This window comes from Branchiostoma lanceolatum, chromosome 16, assembly GCF_035083965.1.
Source record: "Branchiostoma lanceolatum isolate klBraLanc5 chromosome 16, klBraLanc5.hap2, whole genome shotgun sequence".
Lineage (NCBI taxonomy): Eukaryota > Metazoa > Chordata > Leptocardii > Amphioxiformes > Branchiostomatidae > Branchiostoma > Branchiostoma lanceolatum.
This window is the reverse complement of record NC_089737.1, coordinates 1,456,794-1,473,730: the sequence shown is the minus strand read 5'-3', so window position 1 is coordinate 1,473,730 and position 16,937 is coordinate 1,456,794. Positions and strand designations below refer to the sequence as shown.

General features: G+C 41.4%; 1 protein-coding gene across 1 annotated transcript; it reads right to left on the bottom strand.

The window, feature by feature from the left end:
- Window positions 1–410: 410 nt before the first annotated feature.
- Window positions 411–4,604, bottom strand: LOC136421329 (tumor susceptibility gene 101 protein-like). Its single transcript, XM_066408558.1, has 6 exons — window positions 4,136–4,604; window positions 2,718–2,808; window positions 2,431–2,496; window positions 1,969–2,135; window positions 1,375–1,684; window positions 411–1,131 (listed from the first exon to the last, which is right to left on the bottom strand). Exons 1-6 carry the CDS (start codon window positions 4,241–4,243, stop codon window positions 938–940), a joined length of 936 nt encoding a protein of 311 aa, XP_066264655.1. The 5' UTR covers window positions 4,244–4,604; the 3' UTR covers window positions 411–937.
- Between the last annotated feature and the right edge of the window lie 12,333 nt (window positions 4,605–16,937).

Below are 16,937 nucleotides of genomic sequence, written 5' to 3'. Positions count from 1 at the left end.
AAATGCACTCAACGCAGGGTAACGTTATTGTGCTGATACACGGACTGCTAATGCTATTTTCACTTGAATTCTATGAGATAAAAGTACGTAAGTAAGTAAAGTAGTTGTTGTCCATAACCTTGTTTCCCTTCTCAAACCCAAAGCTTGAGGCACTGACTACAGAACACGGGCCTGTCCCACGCTCCGGAGACGCTCCGCCATGTTTAGAAAATTGGTCTGACGTCACCTGAAAGGTCTAGCACAGGTCTAGCGTAAGCCTCGTTAACCTCACAAATGTTTCTCAAAGACGTCTGCCACGAAAATGCATTTGTTCTTTTAATTGCGATTTCACAACAGTCACATTAAAATCCACAAGGTACCCTGGATAAAAACAACTCTGCAAAAGTTGAAGGACGCTGTACACGTGGCAGTACGGTCGTACTTCTTTATTCCACCAAACAATGGCAAATAAGTACAGATCTTACAACAGTAATATATAATTTTGCACGTCTGAACTTAAGCCATTAATACGACTGGAATGCAAAATATATTTAAATCGAGAGCCAGGCTTTCCGGACTATGCTATGATACATGACAAAGTTTTAAAAGTCCTCTACATGAACATTTTGCATCAAGTTAAAATGGCTGTTTGCATCAAGTGAAAGCGATAGTTGTGGTTTTTAAGTTTGTGCTGATGAGAATAAAGCTTTAAACAGTACAAGTCATGAACTGCTACAGTACTACAACTGTACAAGTATAAGACTTCACGTCATTTGCATTTAGGCGGTTACAGCAGTAAAGTTGATTCACCTTCGTTCAACTCAAGTCTACCTGTGCAAAGGTGATCAGACATATTCACAAGAACTGGCAGACTTCATTATGTGTCGTTTGCTGCATAGCATCAGCACTGAGACAACTGTACAATTACTGTCACATACATGTACATACCCTTTCAGAATTACACTTTGTCTTTTTCTGGCCCCACAGCCATGGAGCCGTACTGGACCGTCAGATACTCCATCCTGCCCACCCGCGGGTTGTATTTCTTCACGGAGATCCGGCGATGGACGCCATTTTCATCCACAAGTTGCTCGCACACTTTCTCCTCCTCATCATCAGATGACCCAGAGCTGGAGCCGGGGCTTTTTGTCTCTGAAACAGATACAGAACAAGTTACCGGGGTGAATAAGTGCTGTGTGAACGGCAAAATAGTTTCCGTTTCATTGGGAAGGTTATGCAGTATGTGTTAGACCTGTCTGTATCTGTATTGTATGTGGCCGGGGGCAACTGGTTATATTACTTGGTCATATCATTTGATGGAACTGAGGCCTGAAGGTAATGAAAAACCGAATCACTTGTCTAAGATAATCATGTAAAAATTGGCATTGCACTCACTGAAGAATCTGTCCCCTAGGTTTGGCATGAACCCTGCGTCGAAGTCGTCGTCCACGTCCCCGGCGCCATCCGTGGGCTGAGTGGGGGACGGCCTGCCGCGGCGGCCCGGCACCGGGCTCACGGGTCTGGAGTTCGGTCTCGATCGGGAACTGGAGCCTGATCTGGAGTGTGATCTGGAGGTAGGGTTGGACAGGGCTTTCCTCGGCAGGGTGGGAGATGCTGAGGGTGATCTGCGCCGCCGCGTGACGGGCGAGATCTGGCTGAAGGTCAGGACCATGAAGTCGAGCAGCCCGATCAGGTCACTCTTCGGCTGGGAGGAATACACGCACGTTATAAGTAAATAAGAATGTCTAACGAGCACTGGTGGAGGAGAATCGGCTTCATGTGGTTTTCATCTAAGAGTTTTCCATTCGAAATTAGACCCAGACAAAAGTTCCCTTTGCCATGAATCTTTTTGGGGGGGGGGGTGAATTGCTTGATATGGCCTATGGAGCATCTTCGTGGAAAAAAAACAGGAAGAAAAAACTGGAGACTAGACTTTCACTAGGTTTATCAATGACTTTGTCTGGACGTGGTTGGAGAATGAGTGCTTACATATATCCAGCTGCTAAGGTACGGCAAGTACACTCTTCCTTCCGAGTCGACATTTTGGCCAGCCTTGATGTCCATGTTGCGGGACGGTCTGACGAAAACCTCCGGTGGAGACAGAGGGTGTCTCTTGTGGATGTACATCCTTATGTGAAGGGTGAAGTCCAGTACACCTGGGTGGGGGGAACCGTTAGCCGTCAGTCGTTAGTATATATCAGTGGGCACAACTTACAAACAGGAGTCACCGCTACAGTTTGAAATCCATTCTTCAGTTGACATTTCACATCATCAACTGACATTGCCTCCAATGCTCCGTTTTAACCATTATTGTAGCCATCGTTGTCTGTTCTGGTAGTAAAAGTGATGTACCATCATTCTTGTCATTATCTCTCATCAATGTATAATACTCAATACTCAATCATGCTCTTAGCTAGTTCTGTATGTGGTGCTACAGCAGATATTTCTCACCGTTTTTCATGATCGGTACTTTTCCCTTGATGCACAAGAAGTATTTTGTCTTTCCATTTTGCATGGCTAGAACAGAAAAAATATATTGTTTTTTTAAGTACACGACACAAGACGAGCAGCAACGATTATTTCAAACGGGCAGTCAAAGGAAAAAAAGAAAATTTCTTGACTCCGTGCAGAACAAATATTGGATATCACAACATGGAGCATATTGTCAGGCGTCAACATGTGGGCTTCCGATATGGTACTTAAAGTGACGAAAACAAGCATCAAAATGAGCTACGTACCAAATGGAGCTTTATAGGGACGCAGTCCAGTGTATGAACGGATGACATGAACCGATTCTTCTTTCACATAATCCTTGTACTTGTGTGAAACCTGCAGGACATGGTGGCATATCAACACGTTCACATCTTATTTCTACAGGTAGTGTAGTATCAGACTGTGTGTTTTATTATCGAGCAGAATTAACTTTGGTTATGGTGGAAGGGGGTAATGTATTTCAAATAATCCTGTATCAGGATTATGTCTGTGACTAGATTATACAGCCAAACCTGGTCGGACAATCACCTCAGTATCAACTCAAAACAATGAAACACTAAGCACTAAAACAAGTCACCGTTAAAACAGTCCCGTCCTTTTTTACATAGTTATATTCAGCAACCATCTGTCCCCAGCAACCATTTTTCCATGGTCATTTGCGTGGTTGCTGAACTATATTTCGTACTACTCACGTTAGAAACCTGTCCGTTTAACTACGTCCTGTGCCTGGGGTGTGCTGTGATTTATCGTCTGTGCAACATGGCGTCTGTTTCTGACGTCACACATGTGAAGTGTTGACCGGTTTTTCTTCTCATGACATTTAAACCTTCCCACAGAAACGGTGCGAATGTTTCCGCCTCATTGCAGCAAAGCTAGAGCTTATATCTATCGATATCAATATACGTCCATATCCGCATTTTGTTCCTTTTCAGAACAAAAGAGGTGTTTCTACAATAAATTTTTATTTCAACCTGCTTGAAGAGTTGAACGTCTTTCTATAAATCACGTAGATCCAGCATGTGATGCCTGGGGCCACAGTTGGTATTTTGAGTCTGGGTTTGTACCGATTAGCAGGTATAACCGTCCTAACGCACTGGCCAGGCATGTCCTGAAACTAATCTGATCATTCATAAATGATATAACACAATAACTTCTTGACTTGTGTGTACAGAAGTATACACATTTCCTATGTGTTAAGGAATCTATCATCTTCTAATAGGAGAATTTATTGATTTCTCTTAACGTTATATTACGCCATGTTAGTTTTTGTAAGTCTTGAATATTCTTTTGGGCTTTCCTCTTCATAATATTTCCTCATCATATAGTTACAAACTACTCTGTGAAATAGGTAGTAAAGCTGCTCGGAACTTGAAGCAGGCCTTCGTTAGTGGGTCCGAGTGCCAATGACAGGAGTTAGTCCAACTACATGTTACGTCATGGTCACACCGGCAGTATGTGTATGTATACACGAATCACCGGCATCAGCTATTCTATCTAGTGTGATTGTTGTATGAGGATTGTAGGCTCCTTTGAATGTTTATCAATCAATGTGTTTCTACTTGATGCAGCTGTCAGCGGCAATAATGACCGGCTTTCTGACAAATGCAACACAATATTAGACGGTTTGAAAACATAAAGAGCAAAAAACACATTATTGCCTTACCCCGTGGACTGCTTCATTAACCATGTCCTGGTACTTGTTGTGTTGTTTGTTGTTGTTGGAAGAGCCAGTAAATATAGGCATGGTGGCTGTTTTGGTCGTTTTCAACATCCAATGTTTAAGCTATGTGACGGTCCAAGTGCTGGGGTGTGCTCTAGCGACGGCCTCCCTCAGTGGTCTTCAATGCAACTCTGGAACCAACCAACTTATACGTATGGTCTACCCCCTAAAGTCTAAACCGTGACCAATGAGAACGTGTTGTCCGTTGCTGTGCCCGTAGACATGTCTCATGAAACCGCGCGGTGGTTGTGAGTCAGTGGGGTGACTCGCCGTGGCTGTCCGACAGGCTTCCTGGCGTTTCTCGGTACCCGCTGTCAGACACTCCCGGCTTACAACTGACCTGTAGCAGAGTGTGCAGCTGTACAAGTGTCTCTCGGCTCTACGGGTATCTGACGTCAGCATAATCACCAATTCAAGGGTGAAGCTAAATGGGGAGCGCTTCAAAAAGTAGCAAACCCAGTTCGTCATTAATTGAATGAACGAACTTTATTGTAATGCGCTATTTTCTGTATTGGAATCAACTGATACTGACACAGACATGTCCGTGACTTCTATTTCCCCTTTTCAGGCCTTTTTAAGTGGTTAAAAATCACCAAAATTGCAGATTTAACAATACGTCCCATGTGGTTTAATTTCATCAATCATTATAGATCAATTGAAAGATTCAGCATTATGATTACTATAAACGACAACGCTTGCTTAACATCCATTTTGGTCCATTTCAATTTAGCAACTTTCCATCTGTTTTATCTAATTGGACATTTCATATCTTGAAGAAAAGATCACTCCTTCAAAACAGCTCCGAACCTTTTTTTCCATGACTTAACCCGTCTCCATTTCCTCCTATCCCCCAAGCACCAAATATGTCCACAGATATGATGAAATATGGCCTAATAACATGTAAATGACCGACGAACAGTAGCAGTCGTACATGAACATTTGAAATGGGCCTGCCCTCATGGAAACCACGCCTTCGCCCGTGTGCCCTGCGGCACCCAGTCATTACCGCATCATCAAAGATGACAGGTCTGGTCATTCCACCAATTACCCGTACGGCCGTCATTACGTCTTATCTATTATTGTGGGTGAAAAAGTCCCCAAACACAGCCAGTGACAAAGAAACCACAACTTGTACTTCAGTGGGTTCATGTACAAAACAAGCCCTAAAAACGTACTCCTCATCTAACATAACGGCAGTTCGTGTTGTTGTTGTTGTTATGGATGTGTTGTGACAACCACAATGTCGACACTGTGAGTCAGATGTCAACAGTATCATACCGCTAGGTCGCAGGACTTCGGCTGAAGGGAGGGGGGGTCGTAACTTCATGTTTTGCTGACATTTTATCAACTCTGTTGCAAAGTTCTGAAACACATCGTTAAACATATTCCATGAGGTAAAGGTTGGCCTGGACCAGACAGACACTAGGCGAAATTATGGCTTCGAATCTGTGTAGACCAGCGAGATAATAATCTTTTCTGTATATAATATTGTTAACTGAATCATCTAGACCCAATGGCATCCTAAAATTATTCTTGTCTCATAGTCTTTGAGATTTGATACATCAATTTCCATACAAATCTCCTTGGTTCATATTTGCATGTCATTTTCCAATTCTGACGTCACATGATAGGCTAAACCACTAGAACTGATCCAATGCATTCACAGACGAGTACTGTATGCTCCTAATGAAGAAGATATCTTTGAGTCTAGAAAGTATGTCCTTGAATCAGATAAATGCACATTTGACATTTCCATGAGGTGAGATGACCTCCATGCCCCCATCCGTGTGGTAGGCCATGTTGCCTCGTGTGCCCTAACAACTAAGGTGATGTTATCTTTGCTTGAATTGTCAAATTTTTACTTGGATTGTTCGACACATTTTCGGCGCAAGATAAGCTCTGTCATCTACCGCTATGAGTCAATAAGTGTGGACTGTGAATCTTCTCAACAGAACAACAATCTGTTGACAAACAGTCCTAACCTTCTCAACATCAACCCGGGACAGTTTGACCCGAGTGTTGTCTGCCGCCCGGCGGCCATGGGAGGAACAGCGCTTGACATTTAAGCCTCTGGCTGCAGGCGTCCATTATATCCTTAGACAGTGATACAGATCTAGACATCTCAGTAACGTCTTTTTAATCCCAACAGATGAATCTTGGCAATTGTTTAATTCGTCTTCTCGGAAGGCCATTGGTTCCTTCAGTCAGTGAGTCAGTGAGTCAGTCCGACAGTCAGTCAGTCAGTCCGACAGTCAGTCAGTCAGTCAGTCTTTGTCGGAATGATGGCAGTAAGCGTTACAATACAATGAACTGTATTTCCAATGTGTAAGTTGCTGTTGAGATGTGACACCACATAATTACGTGGAAAAAAACTACACCTTCGATAAGAAACTGTCCAAACGTGGGGATCATTCTGTATTCATCGTGAATGAATGAGCAGGGGGAAATTTCATACAGTTCTGTTTCGTCAATGTTATAAATATTTCGGTTCACCCTATAAAAAATCATGTTCAGATTTCCCAAGAGGCCCCCTTTGTCCAACCCACCGCGCGTTAAGCCCACCGCGCGGAAGACAGGTGTCCCAGCGATTTCGCCCCCCCCCCGATTTTGCACCCCCCGGTGCGAAATCGCTAGCGATCTTGTTACATATTCTATACAACTCAAAAATGTTAGCTAATCGAAATATCATATTAGAGCAACCTACAGCGTCTTATGAAATACCTGACTTGGAATATGTTATTCTCAACTACTGCAAAATGCTACTCTGTGTCCCAAGAAAATCTGTAAACGCCGCAATAAGAGGAGAACTGGGAATGTTTCCATTATATATTGACACACAAACACAACTTATTAAATACTGGCTTAGACTACATAGCTTACCCAATGATAGAATTGTTAAGAAAGCGTATGATACTGCAGTAGAACAAGAGCTAGACTGGATTGTTCATGTTCAAGATATTTTGTGTAGACATGGTTTCCAAAATGTTTGGCTAAACCCTGCGGTTGATGCTAAACATTTTGGTAACATATTCAAAGAACGTTTGAAGGATACGTTTCTCTCTGGTTGGCGACAAGAAATAAGGAGCTGCAATAAACTAAAAACGTATTCTCAAGTCAAGACTGACTTTACATTGGAAAAATACCTTTCATCAATTCATAATAAATCCTTTATAGTTAACATAACTAAATTAAGAATCAGTTCTCACTGCTTGGAAATAGAAAAAGGCCGATATCGTAATATACCAGCCAACCAGAGACGATGCCCTTCATGTCAAGACAGTGTTGAAGACGAGTATCATTTCCTAATGACATGCCCCGCATATACTGTAGATAGACGAAAGTTAATGGAAACGATCTCATGTACAACCAGCAAGCCCTTACCAAAGGCAAACACAGAAATTTTTAATCTACTTATGTCATGCCCCGATACCATATCTAAGCACTTAGGTCAATACATATGTAGCGCTTTACAAAAGAGAGAATATATTGTAACAAACAGAAACGTTTAACATATCAGTGCGCCATTTATGTACATAGCCTTGTAGTAATAGCTCTCAAAATAGAATAGACTAGTTTAGTATCCATTGTATTGTTTTTCTTGTTATCATTGCCATACATTGTGCCATGTACAATTGTCGAGCAATAAAGTTCATTCATTCATTCATTCTTGCACTCCCCAGCTAGTGATCTCGCACCCCCTCCTCGAACCCCCTAGTGATTTTGCACCCCCCCCAAACATTTCGAAAGGTGCTGTCTGTGCAGCAATTTTATTTTAAACTGCATTTTAATATAATAAAGCCATAGTTTAACGTGGCAATCATTACAGTATTACAAGTCGCTGTGTCTGACAGAACAAACATCTAAGACTCCGGGAATCCATGCCCTGGACTAATGTAACGCTACTAGAATTTCAGCACAGCGCGATGATGGTGACTCTCTGTGCACGATGATTCGCTGCAACATTGTCCCTTAATGCCAAGAGGAATGTACGATTAGTTCGGTCCCCCGAAAGTGCGAAATGGAACGAAATGGGACGAAATGGAACGAAATGGAAGGAACTAAAACATATGTAACATTATGAAATGAAATACCAGTAGATAGCGAAATATAAGGAACGTTGTGTTACATTCACAGTAGACCGGAACAGGAAGTATATACATCATATAACGTGTTTTATTTCTTGAATCTATCTGATAATATTAAATACAACGTTTTTGCCGCGTTTTTGTGGCTAGATTCTTCCCTGAAAATGGGGGCGCCTCGTGCAAAGAGCTCGGCCGCTCTTCCTTGATTGTACCAACTATCTGCAAATGAACTGCTGAAAATAGCAGGGAAAACAAGCTAACGGAAGTGAGTATCGAAGTAAGGACTAGATTATACAGAAGTTGGTGGTAACATTGCATCTAATAATTCACCAAGAGGGCATGAGGCAAGCGTAATTTCATTATTTATACAGCGTGTTTGCGTGTTGTGTGAACCGTGAAATACATTTTCTGCTCGTTCACACCCTCCCTTTGTTTTGTCGTGAACAAGGAAGCAGAAATGTATCCAGAGGTAGTTCCCAGTCCGCGTCCGTGATTGAATGGAGTGTGAAATGTCACATTGGTGACACAGCGCAGAGCTGCATTTGCATATCATTAACGGAGGGGTCCATTCTCCGACAGCCGACCAGCCGAACATTTGGTTGTATAAAAATTGTTGTTGCGCATATATGCATATGCTACGTACTAGTTATGGACTAAAACAGTATGTAAATAAAACTGGGAAGTCGGAGTTTGATTCAACCTGTCGGTAGCACGCCCACGTGCACAGTTCCGGTGCGCTGGCAACAGTGGCGGTTCATTTGCATGCGGGGCTCCATTTGCAACACGCAAACACGCTGTATAAATAATGAAATTACGCTTGCCTCATGGCTCATGCCCTCTTGGTGAATTATGAGATGCAATGTTACCACCAACTTCTGTATAATCTAGTCCTTACTTCGATACTCAGTTCCGTTTGCTTGTTTTCCCTGCTATTTCCGCAGTTCATTTGCAGATCGTTGGTAAAATCAATGAAAGGCGGCCGAGTTCTTTGCACGCGGCGCCCCCATTTTCAGGGAAGAATCCAGTCACACAAATGCGGCAAAAACGTTGTATTTACTATTTTATTTCCAAGTGTCTATTTAACAGTGACGAAAGAACCGAATTATTTAAACAAGTTAGCACGAAATGCCCCTACTTTTACACACTCACGGATGAACAAAAAGCTACCTTTCTCTTGAAATCACAGAACCCACAAATACTAGAAAAAATGGGACTTTTCGTCTTCCACTGCTTCCGAAAAAGAAGTCAAGCCCAGCTAGTTTAGATATAGCCAACAATTGTATTTGGTACCAGTAGCCTATTGTTACAACAAAGTCAGACACAGTTTACTGACGCATGTATGTTTTTCCCTATGTTTTTACCATGTATTTGCAATTATCCCACGGGCATGAACTTGCAATAAACTTCTACTATTATCAAACAGATTTAAGAAATAAAACACATTATTTTATGTATTTGCTTCCTATTCCCGTCTACTGTGAATGTTACAACGTTCCTTATATTTCGCTATCTACTGGTATTTCATTTCATAATGTTACATATGTTTTAGTTCGTTCCATTTCGCTCCATTTCGCTCCATTTCGTTCCATTTCGTTCCATTTTGCACTTTCGGGGGACCCGATTAGTTCATAGTTTTTTTATTTCAGTGTTCATATTTGATTTTTTTAATTATCTTATAGACTTGAATAACATGTTATCATACAAAATTATCACATAGGTAGATGGCGTCGACCAATCAGAAGCCTCCATTGCCCACAATAAGTGGTCTGTTATCACGCCATAACACACCACTTATTGACGTCATGTCAGAACACAACCGTTCCATTGTGTAAAGGGGGTATCTTTTTGATGAATCTTTTTCTTAACCTTGTTTAAAAAATCTTTATAACCGTTGCATTTTGTAGAGGGGGTATCTATTTGATGAATCTTTTTCTTAACCTTGTTTAAAAAATCTTTATTGTCTTAGAATTCCTAAAAATTTCCTTAGAATACATGAAAAAGGGAAACAAATTTAAAATTCCCAAAAATGTTCCGCGTGTTCCATTTGCTGTTGGCCAAAGAAACCACGTTCTATCTAAGGTTCCGCGCGTTCCATTTCTGCTGGCCAAAGAACCTGCGTTCTATTCAGGTTACCTGAGGTCATGTTGCAGGGAGATTCTTCAATGATAACTTTTTTTGACTAACCGACCCTCCTATCCTGTGTGGTTGAAATAAATAAATCAGGCAACAGTTGTACATATTCTTCATCATCTTCTGTTAAAAAAGGACAAATGTGAATTCTGAAATGCATTCTTAATAGTATAAGGGATCTATGCGTAAAACAGAAATTGTCTACTCTTATATGCGTCAGTTTGGATAAGCTATATGGTTATATGGTTATAGCACATGGCCAGGCGTTATGACACCATATACACCTTGGGGCGGGTCATTAACCCTTAATTACCTTCGTCAAGAAGGTTATTTTTTTATGCTTGTCTGTGTGTCTGTTAGTGAACACGATAAGTCGAGAACGCCTGGATGGTTTGTTGTCGTATTTGGTGTGTCGGTGTGTATGTGGGAAAACTCAAGATGATTAGATTTTGGGCGAAGTACTTTGTATAATTAACGAGAAAAATGTAAAAATGTGTTATATTGTATGCTTCAGTATACGTTCTGGCTGGGACGTGTTGGCAGTGTTGTTTCGAGGGGTCATGGATAAGTGGTAGGGGTGGCAGTTGTCATGTGGGAGGCAGGAAACCCTAGCTGCTGGGACAAATTGGCTTGTCAGTCAGCTGCCAGCAGTGGTATGAAAAAGGTAGCAGCAGAAAGTGGTGTGGAATTTGGTGGAAGGAGACCAAAATTGGATATACACTGCCTTATACTGGAAGAACAATCAGTACTCGTGTGTCACAGCATGGGGATAGGACGGTGTTCAGGGTAGGTAGGTGAGTTAACTATGTTATATCTGGGAAGGAAGAGGTATGGTGTACATGGAGGTTGTGTGGAAGTGTGCACTGTACTAAGAGTATGGATATGTATTGCTGAAGAAGTATTTGATGAAGGGTGGATGTAATATATATAGATATCAACTATGCAAATGAAGACCTCATTTGCATAATTAATGAGAAAATACTATAAATCAAGATGGGCTTGATGGATGGTCATGATATTTGGTATATATAGATACCTTATGTGATGCTTTGTATGATTGGATGATGATTATGCAAATCAGATTCTTATTTACATAATTAATGAGACAATTTCAAAAACCCGCTGTGTTCCATGATATGACTATTCAAATATGTGACATTTGTAACCGAGGAAGATGCAAATGTAGGCCTAATTTGCATAATCAAAGAGAAACTATTATAATTCCATACTAGTAAATGACAGACGGCAATTTCATACTTGTGGCATTTGGAAGTTATGCGATTGTGAACACCATTGAATCAATTATGCTAATAAGTACCTCATTTGCATAATTGATAAATGTTAGCATAACATTCTTTGTTAAGCTCATACATTGGACAACTTATGTTCCAGTTATTTGGGTGAAGACGATCAACTGCTATGATTTATAATTGATGAGAAATACTGCTAATACATCAGTCATATTTCGGTTAAAATTATTTGGCGAAGGTATGAGGTCGTAGAACTCTTGTTATATCATATATTGAATGTATGATGGGTGTTCAATAGGGTAAGAAAAAATTATCGAAGCCTGGTCCCGTCGGAAAAATGAAATCGTATGACATTTCTGAGTAAGAATTATTCGTTATTTAATGTTAAAAACTACGGGATTTAAAAAAAAATGTCGCCACCAGGATTTTAATACACGAACCATGACTCCCAGTCCCAGATAGTCATTGCACAACCCACTTCGTTGGAAGCTCTCGTAGTGCTGATGACAACAACACTAGCGACACTGATCTGTCCTTCCTGATGGCATCATTTACCCTCTTGCTGGCTGGTGACATACACGTCAACCCCGGCCCCATTGATCTTAACCTGGCTCGAAAAGGACTACACGTGGGACATATCAACGTGAATAGTTTACGTAACAAAGTACACGAAATTGCACAAGTATCAATTGTCAACAACTTTCACGTACTCGCAGTATCCGAAACACACCTAGACAACAGCGTACAGGATGGTGCGCTCGACGCTGGCGAGTACACCATCATAAGAAGAGACCGAGATAGTAATGGAGGAGGTGTAGCCATAAACATCAAAAACACTATTCCCTTTAAGAGACGTCATGATTTAGAAATTCCAGATATCGAAATAATCTGGGCACAAATTTACCTCCCATACATAAAACCTATACTTATAGGGTGCCTCTACAGACCACCAAGTGCAAACACGAACTATCTACACAACATCATACAAACATTTGATACAGCTACGCATGATGGTAACGAAGTACTAATATTTGGAGACTTTAACATAAACTGGGCAAATTTGAGTTGCTCTCTCAGAGGTAGACTAGAATTGGAAGCGACGGCTTTGAACCTCAACCAAATGGTAAAACATGCGACGAGAATTGCCAAAACAGCTAACGGACCAGTAACCTCTTCATGCATAGATTTGATATTTTCTAATATGCCAGACAAAATCACAAACACATCTTCAATTCCACTAGGGTTTTCAGACCATAATCTCATATATACAACTAGGAAAACTAAAGTACCAAAAGGACAACCTACAGTGATTCTCAAGCGGTCCTACAAGAAATTTGACCAAGATCATTTCTTACATGATATTGAGTCCGCGCCATGGCACGTAGTGGAAAGCGAAAACAATGTAGAAGACGCCCTAACATGCTTTATGAAAATTTTTACCGATATCATTGACAAGCACGCTCCGGTGCGTAAACGTTCAGTAAGGGCAGCGCCGGCCCAATGGGTTGACGGTGACCTTCGAGAACTTATGCACCAGAGAGATCAGGCGAAACGCAAATCTCAGGCATCTAAAGAGACAGCCGACCACAAGGCTTATAGAAGACTGCGGAATATAGTAGTTCGAGAAAACAGAAAAAAGAAAAAGGCCTTCTACACACAACAGATCGACCTACATAGTAGGAATAATGACAGCAAGCGACTGTGGCGAACAGTAAATGGAATGCTGGGTAGAAACATCAGAAAGACACCAAACTTTATTGAATCAGATGGACAAATTTTAATGAAACCAGCTGAAATTGCGGAGTATTTCAACAATTATTTCACTGAGAAAGTCACAAGACTCACAAGAGGCGACGATCCTGACACAGATAAGGCAGTCGAACCAATTAAAGAACATATCATGGCTGAGAAGTATTGTTCTTTCAGTTTTCAACAAGTATCAGTAGAACAGGTGGAAGAACAGTTAAAATCACTACACCCTGGCAGAGCCACCGGGCACGATGATATAGACAATACCTTGCTGAGGCTGTGTGCTAACTACATTGCCAAACCACTTGGCCACATTTTTAACCGCTCCCTTGTGCAAGGAATTTTCCCCTCCCAATGGAAGAAAGCTAAAGTAATTCCATTAATAAAAGACAAATCCTTCCCACTCAATGGACCAAATAGTCGCCCAATAAGCTTATTACCTGCCATAAGTAAAGCAATGGAGAGAATATGTCAGAAGCAAATACAAACTTACATGGTATCAAATGATATTTTCTCCGGTAACCAGCATGCGTATAAGCGCTTCCACTCCACTTCTAGCGCGCTCACACAAATGTCAGACTACTGGCTGGAAGAAATAGACAAGGGTAACTTAGTAGGAGCAGTTTTGTTAGATTTTAGCGCTGCTTTTGATGTTATCAATCATGAGATCTGTCTGGCCAAATTACAAAGTTATGGCTTTACACAATCTGCCATAAACTGGACAAGAAGCTACCTAGAAAACAGGAAACAGGCCGTGTTTGTGAATGGAAACTACTCCTCATTCATTGAAACAAAATGTGGCGTACCCCAAGGCAGCTGCCTCGGTCCCCTTCTCTTCTGTATTTTCACAAACGATCTGCCAACGGTAACTACCCAAAGTGTGGTCGTGATGTATGCCGATGATTCCACCCCATCCACATCAGCTTCTGACATTACAGAATTACAAAATAAGCTACAGACAGACTTATCTAAGATATGGAATTGGGTGAGGACAAACAAGTTAATCCTCAACATTGGCAAAACAAAATCAATCATCTTGGGTTCACCACATAGGCTAAAAAGGAAGCCGAAGCTACAACTTTCCATCGAAGGCAAAATCATTACACAGGTGGAACAGGCGGACTTACTAGGTGTCACTGTGGATCAGCAGCTCTCATGGGCTCTACAAGTAAACAAAACAAAGATGAAGATGGCAGGAGCTCTTGCTTCAATTAGGAAATATAAGGAATACTTCACTACCAACCTGTTGAAAACTGTGATACAGACCTTGGTCCTATCTCACCTAGATTACGGCTTAGTACTCACGTCCTCATCGCCTCAGATCCACCTAGACAAACTGCAAGTTATCCAGAATAGAGCAGCTAGGTTGGCAACAGGTACATGTTTTGACGCAAACCTAGATGTACTACATAATCAGTTAAACTGGCCCTCAGTAAAAGAAAGACTTTTCACAGGCACTATCAACATATTCCATAAAGTAGTAAAGGAAAAACAGCCAAAATGCATTTTCAGTCGTTTAAAAACAATTAACACCGCACATTCTCACAACACCAGACTAGCACAGGAAGGAGCATTCCTGCTACCCAAACCCAGAACTAATGCCATTACTAGAACCTTCCTATACAGAGCTATCAGAACATACAACACTCTACCAATTCACATTACATCCTCAAATCCACGTGCATTCAAAGTAAAAATCTGGTCCTGGACAAAAACTCAAAGACATAAAAACTCACCTATCAGCTCATGGTGGTAAACTTGACTATAGGACATCCGTATATTTCATGACCTCTGACCTCCACAATATCCAATATATGATAATATGATGTACATGTATGATATAATATGATAATAATGTTTCTGTTTATGTTAATTGAATGAGGATAATGATGAATTGATTGTTTGACGTTATGAGTAATTTAATGTATTGCATAATATGATAAGGTTAAGAACGTTAATGATTGATTTATGCTAGTTGTCTGATCAACATTATCTGTATAATTTGTTGTTATGAACTTTATTCGATTGTGTGTAGAGGACTCCAGGAAGAATAGTTCAATGTAACTAATGGAGATTCCTAATAAACAAACAAACAAACAAACTTCGTTACCACTTCAGCCAACAGAGCATTTGAAGGGTCAGTTATAGTTACCAATCAATTTGTTAAAAAGATAGCCACTCGGAATTATGAATGCCGTAACAGAACACATACTACATCCTGGGGGTGCGAGATCACTTGAGGGGTGCAAAATCGCTAGCGATTTCGCACCGGGGGGTGCAAATTCACTGGGGGTGCGAGATCGCTGTGACACCGGCCCACAGCACGAGGGCACGCTCGAACGAGCACAGGTGTTGTGTAACAACATGCTCAATCCCTAAATCATAGGTATCTGTTCTGTAGGGAGAACGAGAATTGTGACGTTTCCTGGCCATTTGTTATTGCGGGGGGCGTACTGACTTAGTCCTTCTTTTGTACAATTTCAGGCGCTAATGTGAGTATCTCGAAGTTGGACTATTAAAGAACGGGAGTTGACATTAGAACTACTAATGAGAGCGGTTGAACAGCATTACGTCATGATCCACAGAGCACTGATATAACAACTACAGTTCCATTGCATTGTATTTCAACTGGCTCTATGCACGCAGATTGGTGCTTGAACTTCCGGATGAAACGGGAACACCGACTGTCGCAGAGAACGTGAAAAACGAAAACCAGTTCTTGTACTTTTCTTATACCGACCTGCCTAATCTTTAACGTTTGAAGGGGACTGCATGTACACCAAGAGCTAGAACAGCGGTTCGGATGGTTTTATAGTTATGACTACGTCACCTGTAAATTTCCGGTAGAATGGCTTGACATCCGGGCCTGTACACCATAGTCACCTTGTGTCTGGTGCCCATGTCGGAATCGGCTTACGCTAATACCTAATTCTGGTGAGGACAGAGAAACACGATATGAGTTGTTTGTTGACCCACATTGTCGACAGATGGAAGCGGCGGCGACGACGACGATGATGATGGTTATGTCTGCAAAAATATTCCTTTCCGCAGATTGGGCCTGTCGTAGGTACGTCACTGGTGTATTTCCAGCATGACTAAATGATCCAGAACATCGACATAATTCAATGTCCGAGCCTGTATAACCTTTGGGTGTATTTGACATGTTGACTTAGCCCATGGCTACTTCCCCTCAGCCAATGGGAAGCCCCCATTTTCTGTGGTTATATCCACATAGTGTGGGATATCAGAAAAGTGTGAGTGATATCTGTGGGTGATATAGAAAAACTGTGGGTGATATAGAAAAACTGTGGGTGATATAACCATGTGACCTATTCTGACCAATCCCTGCTCTGATTTCTAATTGCCCGGGGATTTGGGACTCTCCCCATATGTTTAACTTGCCTTGTCTGTGCTGGCCTTGCAGCTGTTACTTGTTTGACAGCATGTCCAGCAAAAAGAGAGATTTCTGGACTTTCAGGACAAAATAAAGTAACGTTTAGTAGAGCTGCTGAACTAGGGAAGCTTCGGGGA

Coding starts and splice junctions, on each gene's coding strand:
- LOC136421329 (XM_066408558.1), bottom strand. CDS start 4,243: ATGTTGAAAACGACCAAAACAGCCACCATGCCTATATTTACTGGCTCT. Junction 2,497..2,717: donor TCCCTATAAAGCTCCATTTG/GTACGTAGCTCA, acceptor TTTCTGTTCTAG/CCATGCAAAATGGAAAGACA. Junction 1,685..1,968: donor ACCTTAGCAGCTGGATATAT/GTAAGCACTCAT, acceptor TATTCCTCCCAG/CCGAAGAGTGACCTGATCGG.